The following is a 12793-nucleotide window of genomic DNA, read 5'->3' as shown; positions in this document are numbered from 1 at the left end:
ATGAAGACCATATTGAAATCGAACTAGCTCCATTTTAGCATTGTATTCTTTACTCTAAACTAACTGAAATATTTTCGACTTATCGTTATTGTAATCCACCAACACTTACCTGCATTGCTTTCATGCATAGTTGGCCAGAGTGCAATATTTTTTTAATTCCACTACCAACACTGAATATTTAGCGGTTGTGCGATGCATCGTGCACTGAAAATTTAGTGCACTATGCCCGACTATGCCTTCGTGTCATCCAAAAAAGTAGTTACATAAATTCACTATGTCATGTATCTTTCATTTGATCAATTTTATTATGCATCTTTTAAAAGTCATTGACATAAAATCACTGATACGTACAGGTACATATGTATATGTACATGCAAATGTACACAACTACGAATAAATAGTAAAGTGTCTGTTTGCGGCGACACCAATCACAAATACATACAAATATGGAAAATATTATATACTTCAAAGACAAATTTATGCCTTTAAATATTACATACTTACATAGATTTGGCTGATTCCACAGTGGCTAATTAACTTTCATTCCACATTCAACTTTCCATTTCCAAATTGTCATGTCGAATCAACTTGAGTTTAACTGCTTAATATCGAAGATCTTGCGTGTAATGGGCGGTCAAAACTTAGTTAAATGCAGAAATTGCAAATAACAGTTTCTAAAACCGATATTTGCAATTAAAACTTAAACCGATATTTTCAATTAATTAATTGTTAAATGCTAGTAATGCGTGTTTCGGTTTCTCACAGAGAAAGCACTTTTTGCAAACAAAATAAAGAAAATGTTCAGTTAACTAGAGGAGCAGATTACCGATTAAAGTCAGTATTTGCACATGATCCACCAAGCAGGATAAGCGTGGACAGACCCGCGGGACTGGAAAATGTCTAAGACCATGAGCATACCCGACGATATTATATTTCTTTATTATATTTCTAAAGAGCGACGAATTTAGGCTAACGATGGTCATCTTAACTGGACACTGCCTTCTGAAGTCACATGTTTATAAGTTAGGCCTCGTCAGTAGCAGCAAATATAGAAAGTGCGAGATGCAGGAAGAAACGGTTGAGCACGTTTTGTGTACGTGTTCTGCGCTCGCCAGGTCAAGGTTCTAACTTCTGAGAACGGCGGAGTTGCGAGATATCGAAGCAGCTTTAAGTCAGGTCCTAAAATGCTCTTTGTATTCGCTAAGAGGAGGGAGGTTTTTATATCACAAGCAATCGGCGTGTTATCGGCATGGTATGGACGGGTGCAGCGATTTGTTATCGAAGAGTTGTAAATTTGTTATCGATAGGAAACGTCGCGAAGCTATCGAGAAAATGTCGATATGTCATTGAAAATGTATCGATATCTATGCTTTGGAAAAATTATCGATTTCTTATCGAAAAGTTAACGATTTTATCGAAAAACTGTCAGTTTTATATCGGAAAGTAGTTGATTTTTGATCGAAAAAATATCAGTTTGTCATGCAATCCATTTCCTAACGAAATTTTACCAAAACTGAAATGTTTTGAAAAAAAAATCTATATTGTTTTAATAAAAAATGGATATATTTTCGATAACAAATCGATATTTATATATAAAAAATTGATAAAATAAAGTCTATAACTGTCGATAATAAACAGATAACATGTGGATAATTCAGCTAATGTACACTTCGATAAGAGTTATTATCGATAACAACTCGATACCACGTCGATCGATAATAAAAATAAATACTTGGCGCGATTTAACTCCAAGGAGAAATATACTCGGAGTGTTTGCCAAGTCACTTTCGAGCGGCGACTCCGATTAGGTTTTTTTTTTTCTAATTGAAAAAACTTTATTTCTAAATTTGGATGCTAATTTGCCCAGGAGTTGAACCCAGGACTCTCTGTGTGGTAGGCGGAAAACGCTATCACCACACCACATCGCTAATATACCAATGAAAATGCGATAATGATAACAGATCCAGAACCCAGCGGGTTAGGTGGCTTAGAACATAGCCGCGGCAGGCATACCTGTCGTGACAGGCGACTAAAATACCAAATAGATTCAAGGGGTTGTGTAGCGCAATATATAGCTTCTCGAACCCAATTGTTAACATTACCTACCCGTGGCGAATTCTGTTTCTTATGGATGTAGGGGTGGGAGGGCAGTATCGCCTAGAAGGTTTTATGTGGTCTTACCAAATCGTTTCCGAGATGTTCGGGCTAGTACCTTAATGGTGCTAGTTACAGGAACGTACAGCAAAAACAGCTCCAGAAATTTTTCTATTTATAAATGAATTTTTCCAAACAAGAAATAAACAATTTGAGTTATTAAATGAACTCGCACAGTTTTGACATCTTTTCTCTAATTATTGCGGTGCAGGAACTTCCAGTGGAATATTAGTTAAACAACATTTAAAGTGCCATAACCTCCGAGGATATTTTAGACCGAGCTTCTCTTTCAATTTGCGTCGTGCTCCTTTTATTTTGTCCTACAAATTAGGGGGGCGGGACCTACTTGTTTTATGCCGACTTCGAACGGCATCTGCATGGCAGATGAGTTTTCACTGAGAGCTTTTCAGTGCAGAAATACACTCGGAGTGCTTGCTAAACACTGTCGAGGGGCGATCCCGCTTAGAAAAATTTTGTGAAATTGGCATTATTGATTTTTCGAAACCTATGGTTGGGGATTTTTTTCAATTTGATATTTAAATAAAGTGTTAACGCTTCCTAATGATATTACAATTATTTTTATCCGTTCAAAATATTTTCGCTCTCAAAGAGCTTCAAATCTACCTAAATTTATATTTAACTTAATAACTGTTTTATTGTTAATTAATTTTATGACTCTTATCAAATTTAACTAAAACTTTCGTAGTAAAACTCTTAAACTTTAATGTGCTAAGCTCTAAACATGTGCATTGACTTATTAAACAAGAGTTCACTAGCGACTCTGGAGCTATTATTTACAAATTGCCCTTATATGTTCTCGCTTTACGCTTTTCCTTCTCATGCGCTCATAAATCCGTATACAACACTGGTGGCCGCTGCGCATTATTTGCTTGACTACACGCGCCAACAGCAGCACCATTTCCCTTTGACGCATCTAACGCTTTCACCACAGCTCTAGTACCCAATCTGTACGAATTTGCGGCCAATGTTTGCTCACCTCCAATCAACGAACCATTGTCGTGTTGCCGCTGCTTGTGCGTATGAGAATCATTCGCACTTTCCGTTTGTGGTACCACCACAGATGCCTCAGCCATTGTCATGTTGGTCATAGTTGTTGCTGTACCATATGTTGTATTCGTAGCCATTGTTGTTGTATTGCTGTCAGCACTCAAAAGTGCCTCCCTTTGTTGCTGCTGACGATTTTGCCGATTTGCAGCTAATTTACGACCTTTTTTGCTGAATTTGCCAAACATATGTGTCTCCTTGTTGTAGAGCTCAGCAGTGGCTGGTGTGCCCGTACCGCTAGCGGTTAAAGTTTCTTTCGTTTGCTGCATAGCTGTTATAGTAGCGAATGCTTTACGAAAACTCTTCTTGAAATTTTCGCTCAAAAATGCATAAAGAAAAGGATTCATGGCGGAGTTTGAGTAACCCAGACAGCCAACGAGTAAAAATATGGCAATTTCCAAACGTGTTGCACATTCAGTTTGTGTTGTTGCTATGAGTACTAATTGTGATATCCAAAAGGGTAGCCAACATAAAATGTAAACCGTTATAACTGTTAACACAAGTCGTGTCACCTTACGATGCGAACGTTTCTTCTCCTTCGATTTATTTTGTGGTCCAACAGTGCGTAATTTGCGTATAACCAAAGTATAGAAGCAAAGTATAAATATGAGCGGTGTTGCAAAACCAAGTGAAAAAACGTACATAATAAATGTGAAACCAGTTTCTTGATGACCTATTTCAGGCCATTTAATATGACATGATATATGCTCGCCCATTTGTACGGTATCAGCAAATATAATAACGGGCAACATTAGTATAGCCGATGTAAGCCAAGCTATAGCTGAAACCATTTTCGATCTTTGTAGTGTGCGATAACTTGTCGACGATATCGGATGACATACGGCAATATAACGATCTGCCGACATGATGAGCAAAAAAATCGATGAAGTAAATTGTGTGATAGATGTGCTGACCATATAAGCTTTACACATAAAGTTACCAAATTGCCAGCTGCCACTTACAATGGTATGCAACAGAAATGGTATGCCAATGAGGAAACATTCATCTGCCACAGCCAAATTGAGTATGTAGACATTGGTGATAGTTTGCATTTTGGAGTAACGTAACACAACATAGATCACCAATGTATTACCCAGCAATCCAACAACACAAACTATGACATAGAGCACAAAGTTGATTAAGTGACCGATGGAGTGACCATTTGTTGTACAATTTTCATAGAATATATATTCCATAGTTGTGTTGTAGCTACCATTAAGCGTATCGACAATTGTTGCTGTGCTGAAATTACGCGCCATCATTGATTTATCATCGACAGCATCTTCGAGCGGAAAGAGCGCTAAGGATGATATTTGCGCTTTGTCAGCAACATAAAATTCTGTGCTATCATCGTGTAATGCTGCTTTGTTGTCATTGTGCGATGCTTTGATGTAGTCATATGATATGTTGCTGTCATCATGTGAAATTCTGCTCTCGTTGTGTGACATTTTTAATGTTGTGATTTTCCAGATTATAAGTTTTTCTGCGTAATTATTTGCGTGTTAGATTAATTGCATTATTCATTAGCTTGTGAAATATAAAAATGTTAGCTATTCTGCCAATTTATTAAATAAATTAATGGCAAATGTCGCCCCAAAGACTTAATAGGTGTGGCTGTTGCTGATAGTTTGTCATATCATTTTTTGTTGCTTAATTAATGTCATGGCGGTGTCGCTGCTGTTGAATTGATTGCTTTTGTAGCTGCGGCTTTTAAATTGATGACTTTCTCTAAAAATAGAAGAAGAGCAAACAAGAAAATATAAGATGAAAACAATGAATAACACGATGACTACGCACTATGTTTATATGTGACCTGGAATCATCAAACAACCCTATTGTGAAAAATCAAGTTTTCGAGGAAAACGCGTTTAAAGTTTTGAATTATCGCTTAGGAGGTACTTACCTTGTACTTTAAATGCGATTTGTAAGAGCGTTAAATTTGCTATAAGAATCACTCAAAAAGTGAAAAGGTATTTTCGTAAAACAGGTTCGTTTGGCACACATCACATATATGTTACCATTACTGTAGAATTTGTTTTTGCGATCATGGGTTCGAATCGGGCTCAAGGACTTAACAATAGTTTTTATTTTTTATTATTATTGTTTATCATTTTGTTTAATTAGAATAGAAAAAAGAAATGGTACAAAAGAAGAGTAGTAAAAATACCTGCCCGAAACTACCCGCAGGTTACATTCCTAAAGGACCAGACCGTCACTACCCATTCAGGCATAAACAGGCACAATTGGTCTCTCCATAGGACATGCTCAAACAAAAGGGATCACTCCGACCCACATAAAGATATCAAAACTGGCCACAATACCCCGAAAAAAAATCGATCTTTCAATCCCTAAAAAGAGCGGGGGTATAATTGAGCCTCTTAAGTCCCTTTAGGGTTGGCATCACTCCGTTAACCTTTATGTCAACAGCAGAACTTTTTTAAGCACGTCAACAGCAACACACCCGGGTATGTACATACGTTTTGTATGGCAAATGGCTTGCCGTTATAACCCGGCAGGTACACATCTCTGAAAAAATCGATAGTAACTGCGCTAATCACTTGCGCTAAAAAGTATAAAATAGGGTTTACCAGTATTACGGATTTTATCATGCACCTATGATTCGAAGTGAAAGGACGTTTCTGTTTATTTTGTGGAAATAAAAAAATAAAATCAAAGTGAAATGGCAGATGGTAAATGGTTTACTCCACGACAACTAAGCGCACTTTCGTACGAAGAACAGCAAGCATATATTCGTCAAACGCTTGAAGAGAGCCAAGAAGAAATAAGTGACCACGATTCAGTAGTTGGTGACGAGGCTTTAGATGAATGTGTAGGTGATATTGGTGGTGATGACTCAGACTTAGAAGAGCCCACGTTACCAGAATATGACCCAGAGGACGGCAGTGATTCAGATGAAGAACTTGAAGATGCACCAACTGAAACTGGGGAATATTTTACTGCCAGAAATGGTAATGTTTGGTCTTCGATACAACCACAACCTGTAAGATTCCGTACGCACAACATTCTAAGAAGTGCACAATCTGGACCAGTACGGGCAACGCAAGGTTTGACCATTTCAGAAACGTTCAAATTGATAACGTCAGACGAAATATGCGACATAATTATTAGTGAATCAAATCGAAAGGCAAGGCAATTCTTTGATGATGACAATGCAAAACATCCAACAAGAGAACCGAGATCATGGATTCCCATAACAGAAAGTGAATTTGATGCATATTTGGGCGTACTTTTGCTAAGTGGTGTTACACATTCTGGTTACGTGCATACGAAAGATTTGTGGAATACTAAATCACATCCATTATATCGTGCTGCAATGAGTTTACGACGATTTTGGGAAATTAACCGCTTCATTCGTTTTGATAATGGAAACACACGCCAGCAACGCAAACAAACTGACAAAGCAGCAGCAATATCGGACGTTTTTTTGATGCTAAACAACTGTCTTCGTAGATATTACGTGGCAGGAGCCAACGTCACCGTAGATAACAATTGTATGCTTATCGTGGTGGAACTGGCTTCACGCAATACATACCATCAAAACCTGCCAAACATGGGATAAAAGTGTGGTGGGTGTGCGACTCCATTTCGTTCTATCCATTGCAGGTACTATCAGTATTGTTGAAAATTGTTGAAAGTATAAATAACTAAATTGAATTTAATTTTTCAATGCAGGGACAAATCTATACAGGAATGGCACCGTCTGGTGAACGTGAAAGAAACGTTGGTGAAAGAATAGTCAAAGATTTATGTATCAACCTTTTTGATGGAAGTGGAAGAAATATTGTATGTGACAACTTCTTCACTAACTACAACTTGGCAAAATCTTTGATGATAGACAATAATTTATCTATATTGGGTACTTGCAACAAAAGGCGTACATTCGTGCCAGCAGCATTTGCCAACCCCAAGGGACGTGAAGCTGAATCGTCAATGTTTGGGTTCTATAATCACGTTACGATGTGCTCGTACGTGCCCAAGAAAAACAAGGCAGTTGTATTATTGTCCACTTCTCATTATACAACAGAAACGTCCGGTCCTAAGAAGAAGCCATTGCTTATATTGGACTACAACAAAACCAAAGGTGGAGTTGATAGCATGGGCATGTGCTTGTCCGAATATAGTACCAAGCGGCGCACAAATAGATGGCCTTTGGCTTTCTTTTATAATATTGTGGACGTTGCTGCGTTTGCTGCATACATAATATACGTTGACAACAACACTCACCTGAAGTCATATACAAGCCGCCGTAGGATGTTTCTCCATCAGCTAAGTGAGCAACTATGCATGCCAGAAATAGAGAGAAGGGCGAATAACAGCAGAATATCCAGAGTTTTTTCAACGCGCAACGCCATCGAAGCCATGATAGGTAGGCCCATCCGAGTTGTGGATGCTGGAGCACATGAAGCGGAGGAGCGTGATAGTACGGGACGCCTAAAAGTAAAGGGGAATTGCTACATCTGCTCCAAACGACGCCCTACTCGTAAAGCATGCACATTATGCAACAAACCAGTGTGCGCAGAGCATTCCAAAGACTTGCCGCAATGCGATAGATGTAATTGAATTTCAATAATTTTAAATTTTTTCGTAGTTTTTTTAATATTTTTTTCATAAGTATTTTATAATTTATAATAATTTTTATGCCATAAGTATTTTTTTTCACTCAAAATAAACTATACTTTTCAAATATTATCATATTTGCATGCGATTTACTATACATATGGTATGGTATACCCAGGTATGTATGCTGTTGACGTAAGGGTGCAACTTTGTAAATGGGCTTTATCTACCAAACGGATGATCCAATTCTAACCAAAATTGGGACTATTGCGTAAAACAGTTTTCGCTAGGATATCACGAAATTTCAAGTCGATCCGCGTATCCAGTTCAGAGCTACAGCGTTTTGAAAACGCAAAACATACCCAGGTATATTGCCGTTGACATAAGGGTTAATATGAGTATAACGGAGAGGAGAAAAAGGATATGTCCAATAGTATCCGTACGGGTATAAAGAAGACCGGTCTGACACATGCCGTTCAGGCATAAACAGGTACAAATGGTCTCTTCCAAGGACATGTTTACACAAAAATGATCACACCAACCCATATAAAGAGATCATAACTGGCTATAGTCGCGTACTGCTTTGAGACTCATACCGTATTCGTCTTAGGGTTGTCGGTTTTTTATTACGGCTCGTGTTCCTTTGCGACTCATCTCGAACTCATTCTAGACCGCATTTTTTGCAAGGTAGTTTGTCAAGGAAGTACCTCTGTAACAACCTTCAAGCAAGTCGCGTCATAAGTTACTATTTTTATTTTAAATAAGCCGGCTCCAGGCTCACTTCCCGGAAAGAAAAGAAGAACAGAATTGTGAATTAAATGCATTATAATAACCCTTGAAAACAATTTCAAAATGTCATCAAAATAGGTTCAGTCGTTTGGAAGGAGTTCTGTCACAAAAACAGAAATATGTATATTAAGATAATAGACCTTTCCAAAAAAAGTATTTTTTTACTCTTCGTAAGAGGCTTTAAATATCCGGATTCTTGCGGAAGACAGTATCGCAAAGCATCAACTTCGCACTACAGGTTTAATGGCTATCTAAGAACTGATGCCAATTGGATGCAGAGTGGAATAGTTGATAGCCACACTTGTACCAACAGCGCTGAAGTCTGAGTTGTATAAGTATATTGAAATTAATAACTCAAATTCTGCCACAGCTTCAGAGCCATCTACGAGTGAACCATTTAAAATGTTTTCAAAATATCTGCGAAGAGGGTAGTGGCATTTCCTAGAACATCAAAATGTTAAAAGTGCCAGTTGAAATCACTTCGGATGAACACAATAAGAACCAGTGTCCCCTTTTACTGCGATAGCTCTGCACCATTTCGGAGCTATTGCGATTCTCTAAAAGGATAATTATAAAATATCACCTCAAAACATTTCCGTCGCAAAACATTCGCTTGGCGTGAGGGCTGACAATATCGTTGGTGACTTCGGATGTCAACTTTTTCGGTGTGTGTGCAGACTGAGCTCGGTTCAAAGCTTCCTCATCTCCACAATATTTGTTTGTCCCTCGCTTAAGTACACGATATCGCATGCGAAGTGTTGGTACGGAACTCATATCAAGCATCAGCATCACGACTTTACTCAAAGTATCGAGACTGAATTGACAACACAAATTTGCGGTTTAATTGAGATCTCAACTTTTTTTTTTTAAATGCTCTACTTTTTGCTTCGTTTAAGGTTCTAAAACTTTGTGTAGTAAGATAGTTGATGTCAAAAAGTATCGCCATAAAAATATCGAGTATAAGGTATCGGTATCCAATATCAAAAGTATTGATATGGTAAACTATCGTATCGAAATCCGTGTCCCTACAATCGCCACTATACCTACGGAAATTGGCCACTGAATACATTTTTCGGTTATTTTGATCCACAAGTTATCATGGACAACCTTCATCACTCCAACGATCATTAAACGACGGCTCACCATTCACCAACCACACATTACTGGCCATTGTCGCACCGGTCACCAGCTTACCAACCAACGTTGTTTCTAGAGGTCCACCATACACCATCCACCATTAAAAGGCAATCCGTTTACCAATTGTGCATCCCCCGATTCGACCGATGACTTTGGATATCCGACCACAAATTCACTGTACCTTCATTTCACCTGTACTCCCATTTTGGCATCTGCCATCCATTCACCGGTTCACATTTCCCTCGATTCAACTGCTGACTTAAGATGTCTGCCAGCCGATTCATCGTGCATCCGTTTTGTACTTGAAATTGTAATTTCAGATCTATCATCTCTTCACCGATTTATTGTTCCCCCTCAATCGTCTTTGGCTATCTGGCAACCGATTTACAGTACCCCTGTATCGCCGGATATTTTGGCATCTGTCATCCGTTTTCCAATTAACTGGTTCTGACTTTGTCATCTACCGCTCATCTCACCTTTTCATCGTCTATTAAAACACTCTGTCACCAATTGTGTGAGTGCGCTTGACTCAAATATCACAAAAAACAAAGGGATATTCATTAGTAAGGGAAGTGGGACCTATTCGACTCTGGATTGGCTAAGTGCTACAAAAATCAAAGTTATGATTTATATTATATATCATGTTATATCATATGATGATTTTCAATTGATAGTAAGAGCTGCCTTAGTGAGTATCAAATTCTTAGTCTGATGTTGACGAAATTTTTTTCGCTTCAAGACTATAAGGCTCCAATACTATTTTAAGAAAAAAACTTACATTTACGATGTTACTTATATCCTTAAAGAGAGAGGAATTGTAGGCTCATGATAGGTATCCTAACTAGATACTGTCTTCTGCTGTCATATGCTTTTTAGCTGAGCCTCGTCAGTGATAACACGTGTAGAAATTGCGGGTAGGATTAGTAAATGATCGAGCACGTTTTATGCTCGTGTCCAGGGAGACTTTAACTATAAGAAATGGCACAGCTTTATGATCTAAAAGCACCAAGAAGCATAGGTTTTTAAAAGCTAAAATGTTTGCTATAAAACTGAAGTTATTTTATAAAGTGTGTTATGGTTCCTGATAGAGGCTTTCAGCTTAGTCGTTAAGCAAATTTCTGGTAACACTACGGATGTATTCAGGCTATGCGAGGTTCACACGGTTCGGATAATTCAACCCTACTCAATCTAAGGGAACGTTATTATATATAAATCTAACAGTACAGCCAAACAAAACTTTGATGTAGTCTGTTGATCCTACGTGCCAACATAAACTATCATTACAAGAGTGCAAATTCCAACCCCACACCCGGAAGAAAAAGCTATGAAGAGATTTTAAGGGAAACCAAAATCGAATTTCACCTTGTCCATCCTGCTGTTGCGTGTTCTTTAGTTTTTCTTTTCCAAATAAGTTAAAAGAGATTTTGTTTTCTGAAATGGTCTAATGCATGCATTGTAAATTCTTGCTTAGCTATTGATTGTATCTGTCATTTTTGTGACATGACTTATCTGGTTGAATATTTTTCATAGTGCAATCTTATCTTACTCTTTTATTCATCCCTCTCAATATGACTTAACTATAAATATTGTTGTGGTAACTCGATAATATTAACAAGCTTCACATCACATCACACATCAGTACAGTGTCGTAAATCATGCATCGCGTTGATTATTGTAAATAAAAGTTTACTGTATAACGCCATTAAAGTGCTTCATATGCAAACAATGTAAGTAAGTTATTGCAGCTAAGGTTTCGTGAAAGCTGAATTGATCTTTGTGTGCAACAAGCGTTTTACTACTTACGTGCCACGTAATAGGTTGCATGAAGATTTAAGTGTGTCTCGTATTAAATTAAAGTTTAGGTTTTTGATTTAATTTCACAAACTTTAATTTTTTAAACTATTTCAAACAATGAACCTTGTTAGAAAAAAAATAAAATGGATTTCGAACACGTAAGTATGTGCGTACTTTAGCTATTGCTAAATATAGCCAGCAAGTGCCTCATATGATTCCTGAGGTATAAAACTGTGGTCATACTAAATCTTAAATAATTTTCCACAAGAGAATATATTGTAACGAGTTTTGGTAAATTTCTGATTATATTGCAGCTTCTGTTAACGTTCGAATCTCTGAACTGTCGATAAATAACTCAAATATTCAAATGTCGATAAATAACTCTTTATTTAGACTACTTTAGGAGTAATACTTCACAATTACAATTATAGCGTACTTCACTAAAGCGTGTTAAAATCAAACAGATTCCTGATTCCTTAGCTTGCGCTGCTTTTATACTTTTGTTTACCTCGTTCGTGCATTTCTCCTATGGTCTAGACGTTTCACGAACATGCCTTCAAAAACAGTGGTATCTCATGCTTGGTTATTTAGCTATATACATGTATATCTGTAGTTTATGTTTTTCTTCTAGCTATATGCGTGGGTATGTGTGAGTAACAGCTTTTACACTTAGCTGATGCTAACGTGATGCGCGATTGTTTCTCTTTCTTCTTCCCTGTTAACTGCTGACTACATATGCGTATGTCTTTCTTCGCTTCCAGCTGCTGGTTATGTGTGTGAAACATTCTTCGTTGCCTTTTATGTATGTGTTTAAATGGCTTGCTGTCTTTGTGTTTATTTACTGACGTTAGAAATGCTAAAATTCACCACAATAATACAGTAGTTATAACAGACCTTGACATCCTTCTTCACAGAAACACAGGGGGTGGTAGGACCTAGAAGGTTCAACGTTTTCATATGTAATCGTTACTGAGATGGTCTTACTAGTACCTGAGTGGTGCTATTTTCCAGAACGTTCCGGATTTGTACCCGACAGAAGGACTCTGAGAGTCCCCTTATTGTTAAAAGAAGAAAAGGGGAATGCGCGATCACGAACCTACCTTGCCATATCTTAAGTAACAGTTTCAGTTGAAAAAAAATAATTAAAAAAATTTTTTTTAGGTTAAACGGTTTTATTGAAAACAATACTTACATTAAGTAATAACAATACTGAAAGTTAGAAAATAATTAGATATGAGAAAATTTAATAAAAGCGTTAGACACCTCAAATTTCTAT

The 12793-nt window shown here is 37.4% G+C and overlaps 1 protein-coding gene across 5 annotated transcripts in view; it reads right to left on the bottom strand.

Moving 5' to 3' along the window:
• Window positions 1-305: 305 nt before the first annotated feature.
• Window positions 306-12793, bottom strand: part of LOC137235691 (somatostatin receptor type 2-like) — a 103846-nt gene continuing 91358 nt past the window's right edge. For 4 of the 5 annotated variants that reach the window (XM_067758576.1, XM_067758573.1, XM_067758577.1 and 1 more), the window contains exon 2: window positions 306-4947. In XM_067758576.1, the coding sequence (XP_067614677.1) occupies window positions 3000-4667 (1668 nt within the window). In that variant the 5' untranslated portion in view covers window positions 4668-4947 and the 3' untranslated portion in view covers window positions 306-2999. Of the gene's footprint in view, window positions 4948-9904; window positions 10314-12793 lie in introns of those variants that run through there. The other variant, XM_067758574.1, reaches the window with a different exon arrangement.

The sequence above is a fragment of the Eurosta solidaginis genome, unplaced genomic scaffold (genome assembly GCF_040869045.1).
Source record: "Eurosta solidaginis isolate ZX-2024a unplaced genomic scaffold, ASM4086904v1 ctg00000428.1, whole genome shotgun sequence".
Lineage (NCBI taxonomy): Eukaryota > Metazoa > Arthropoda > Insecta > Diptera > Tephritidae > Eurosta > Eurosta solidaginis.
The sequence above is the reverse complement of the archived record's forward strand: the minus strand, read 5'-3'. Positions and strand labels throughout refer to the sequence as shown.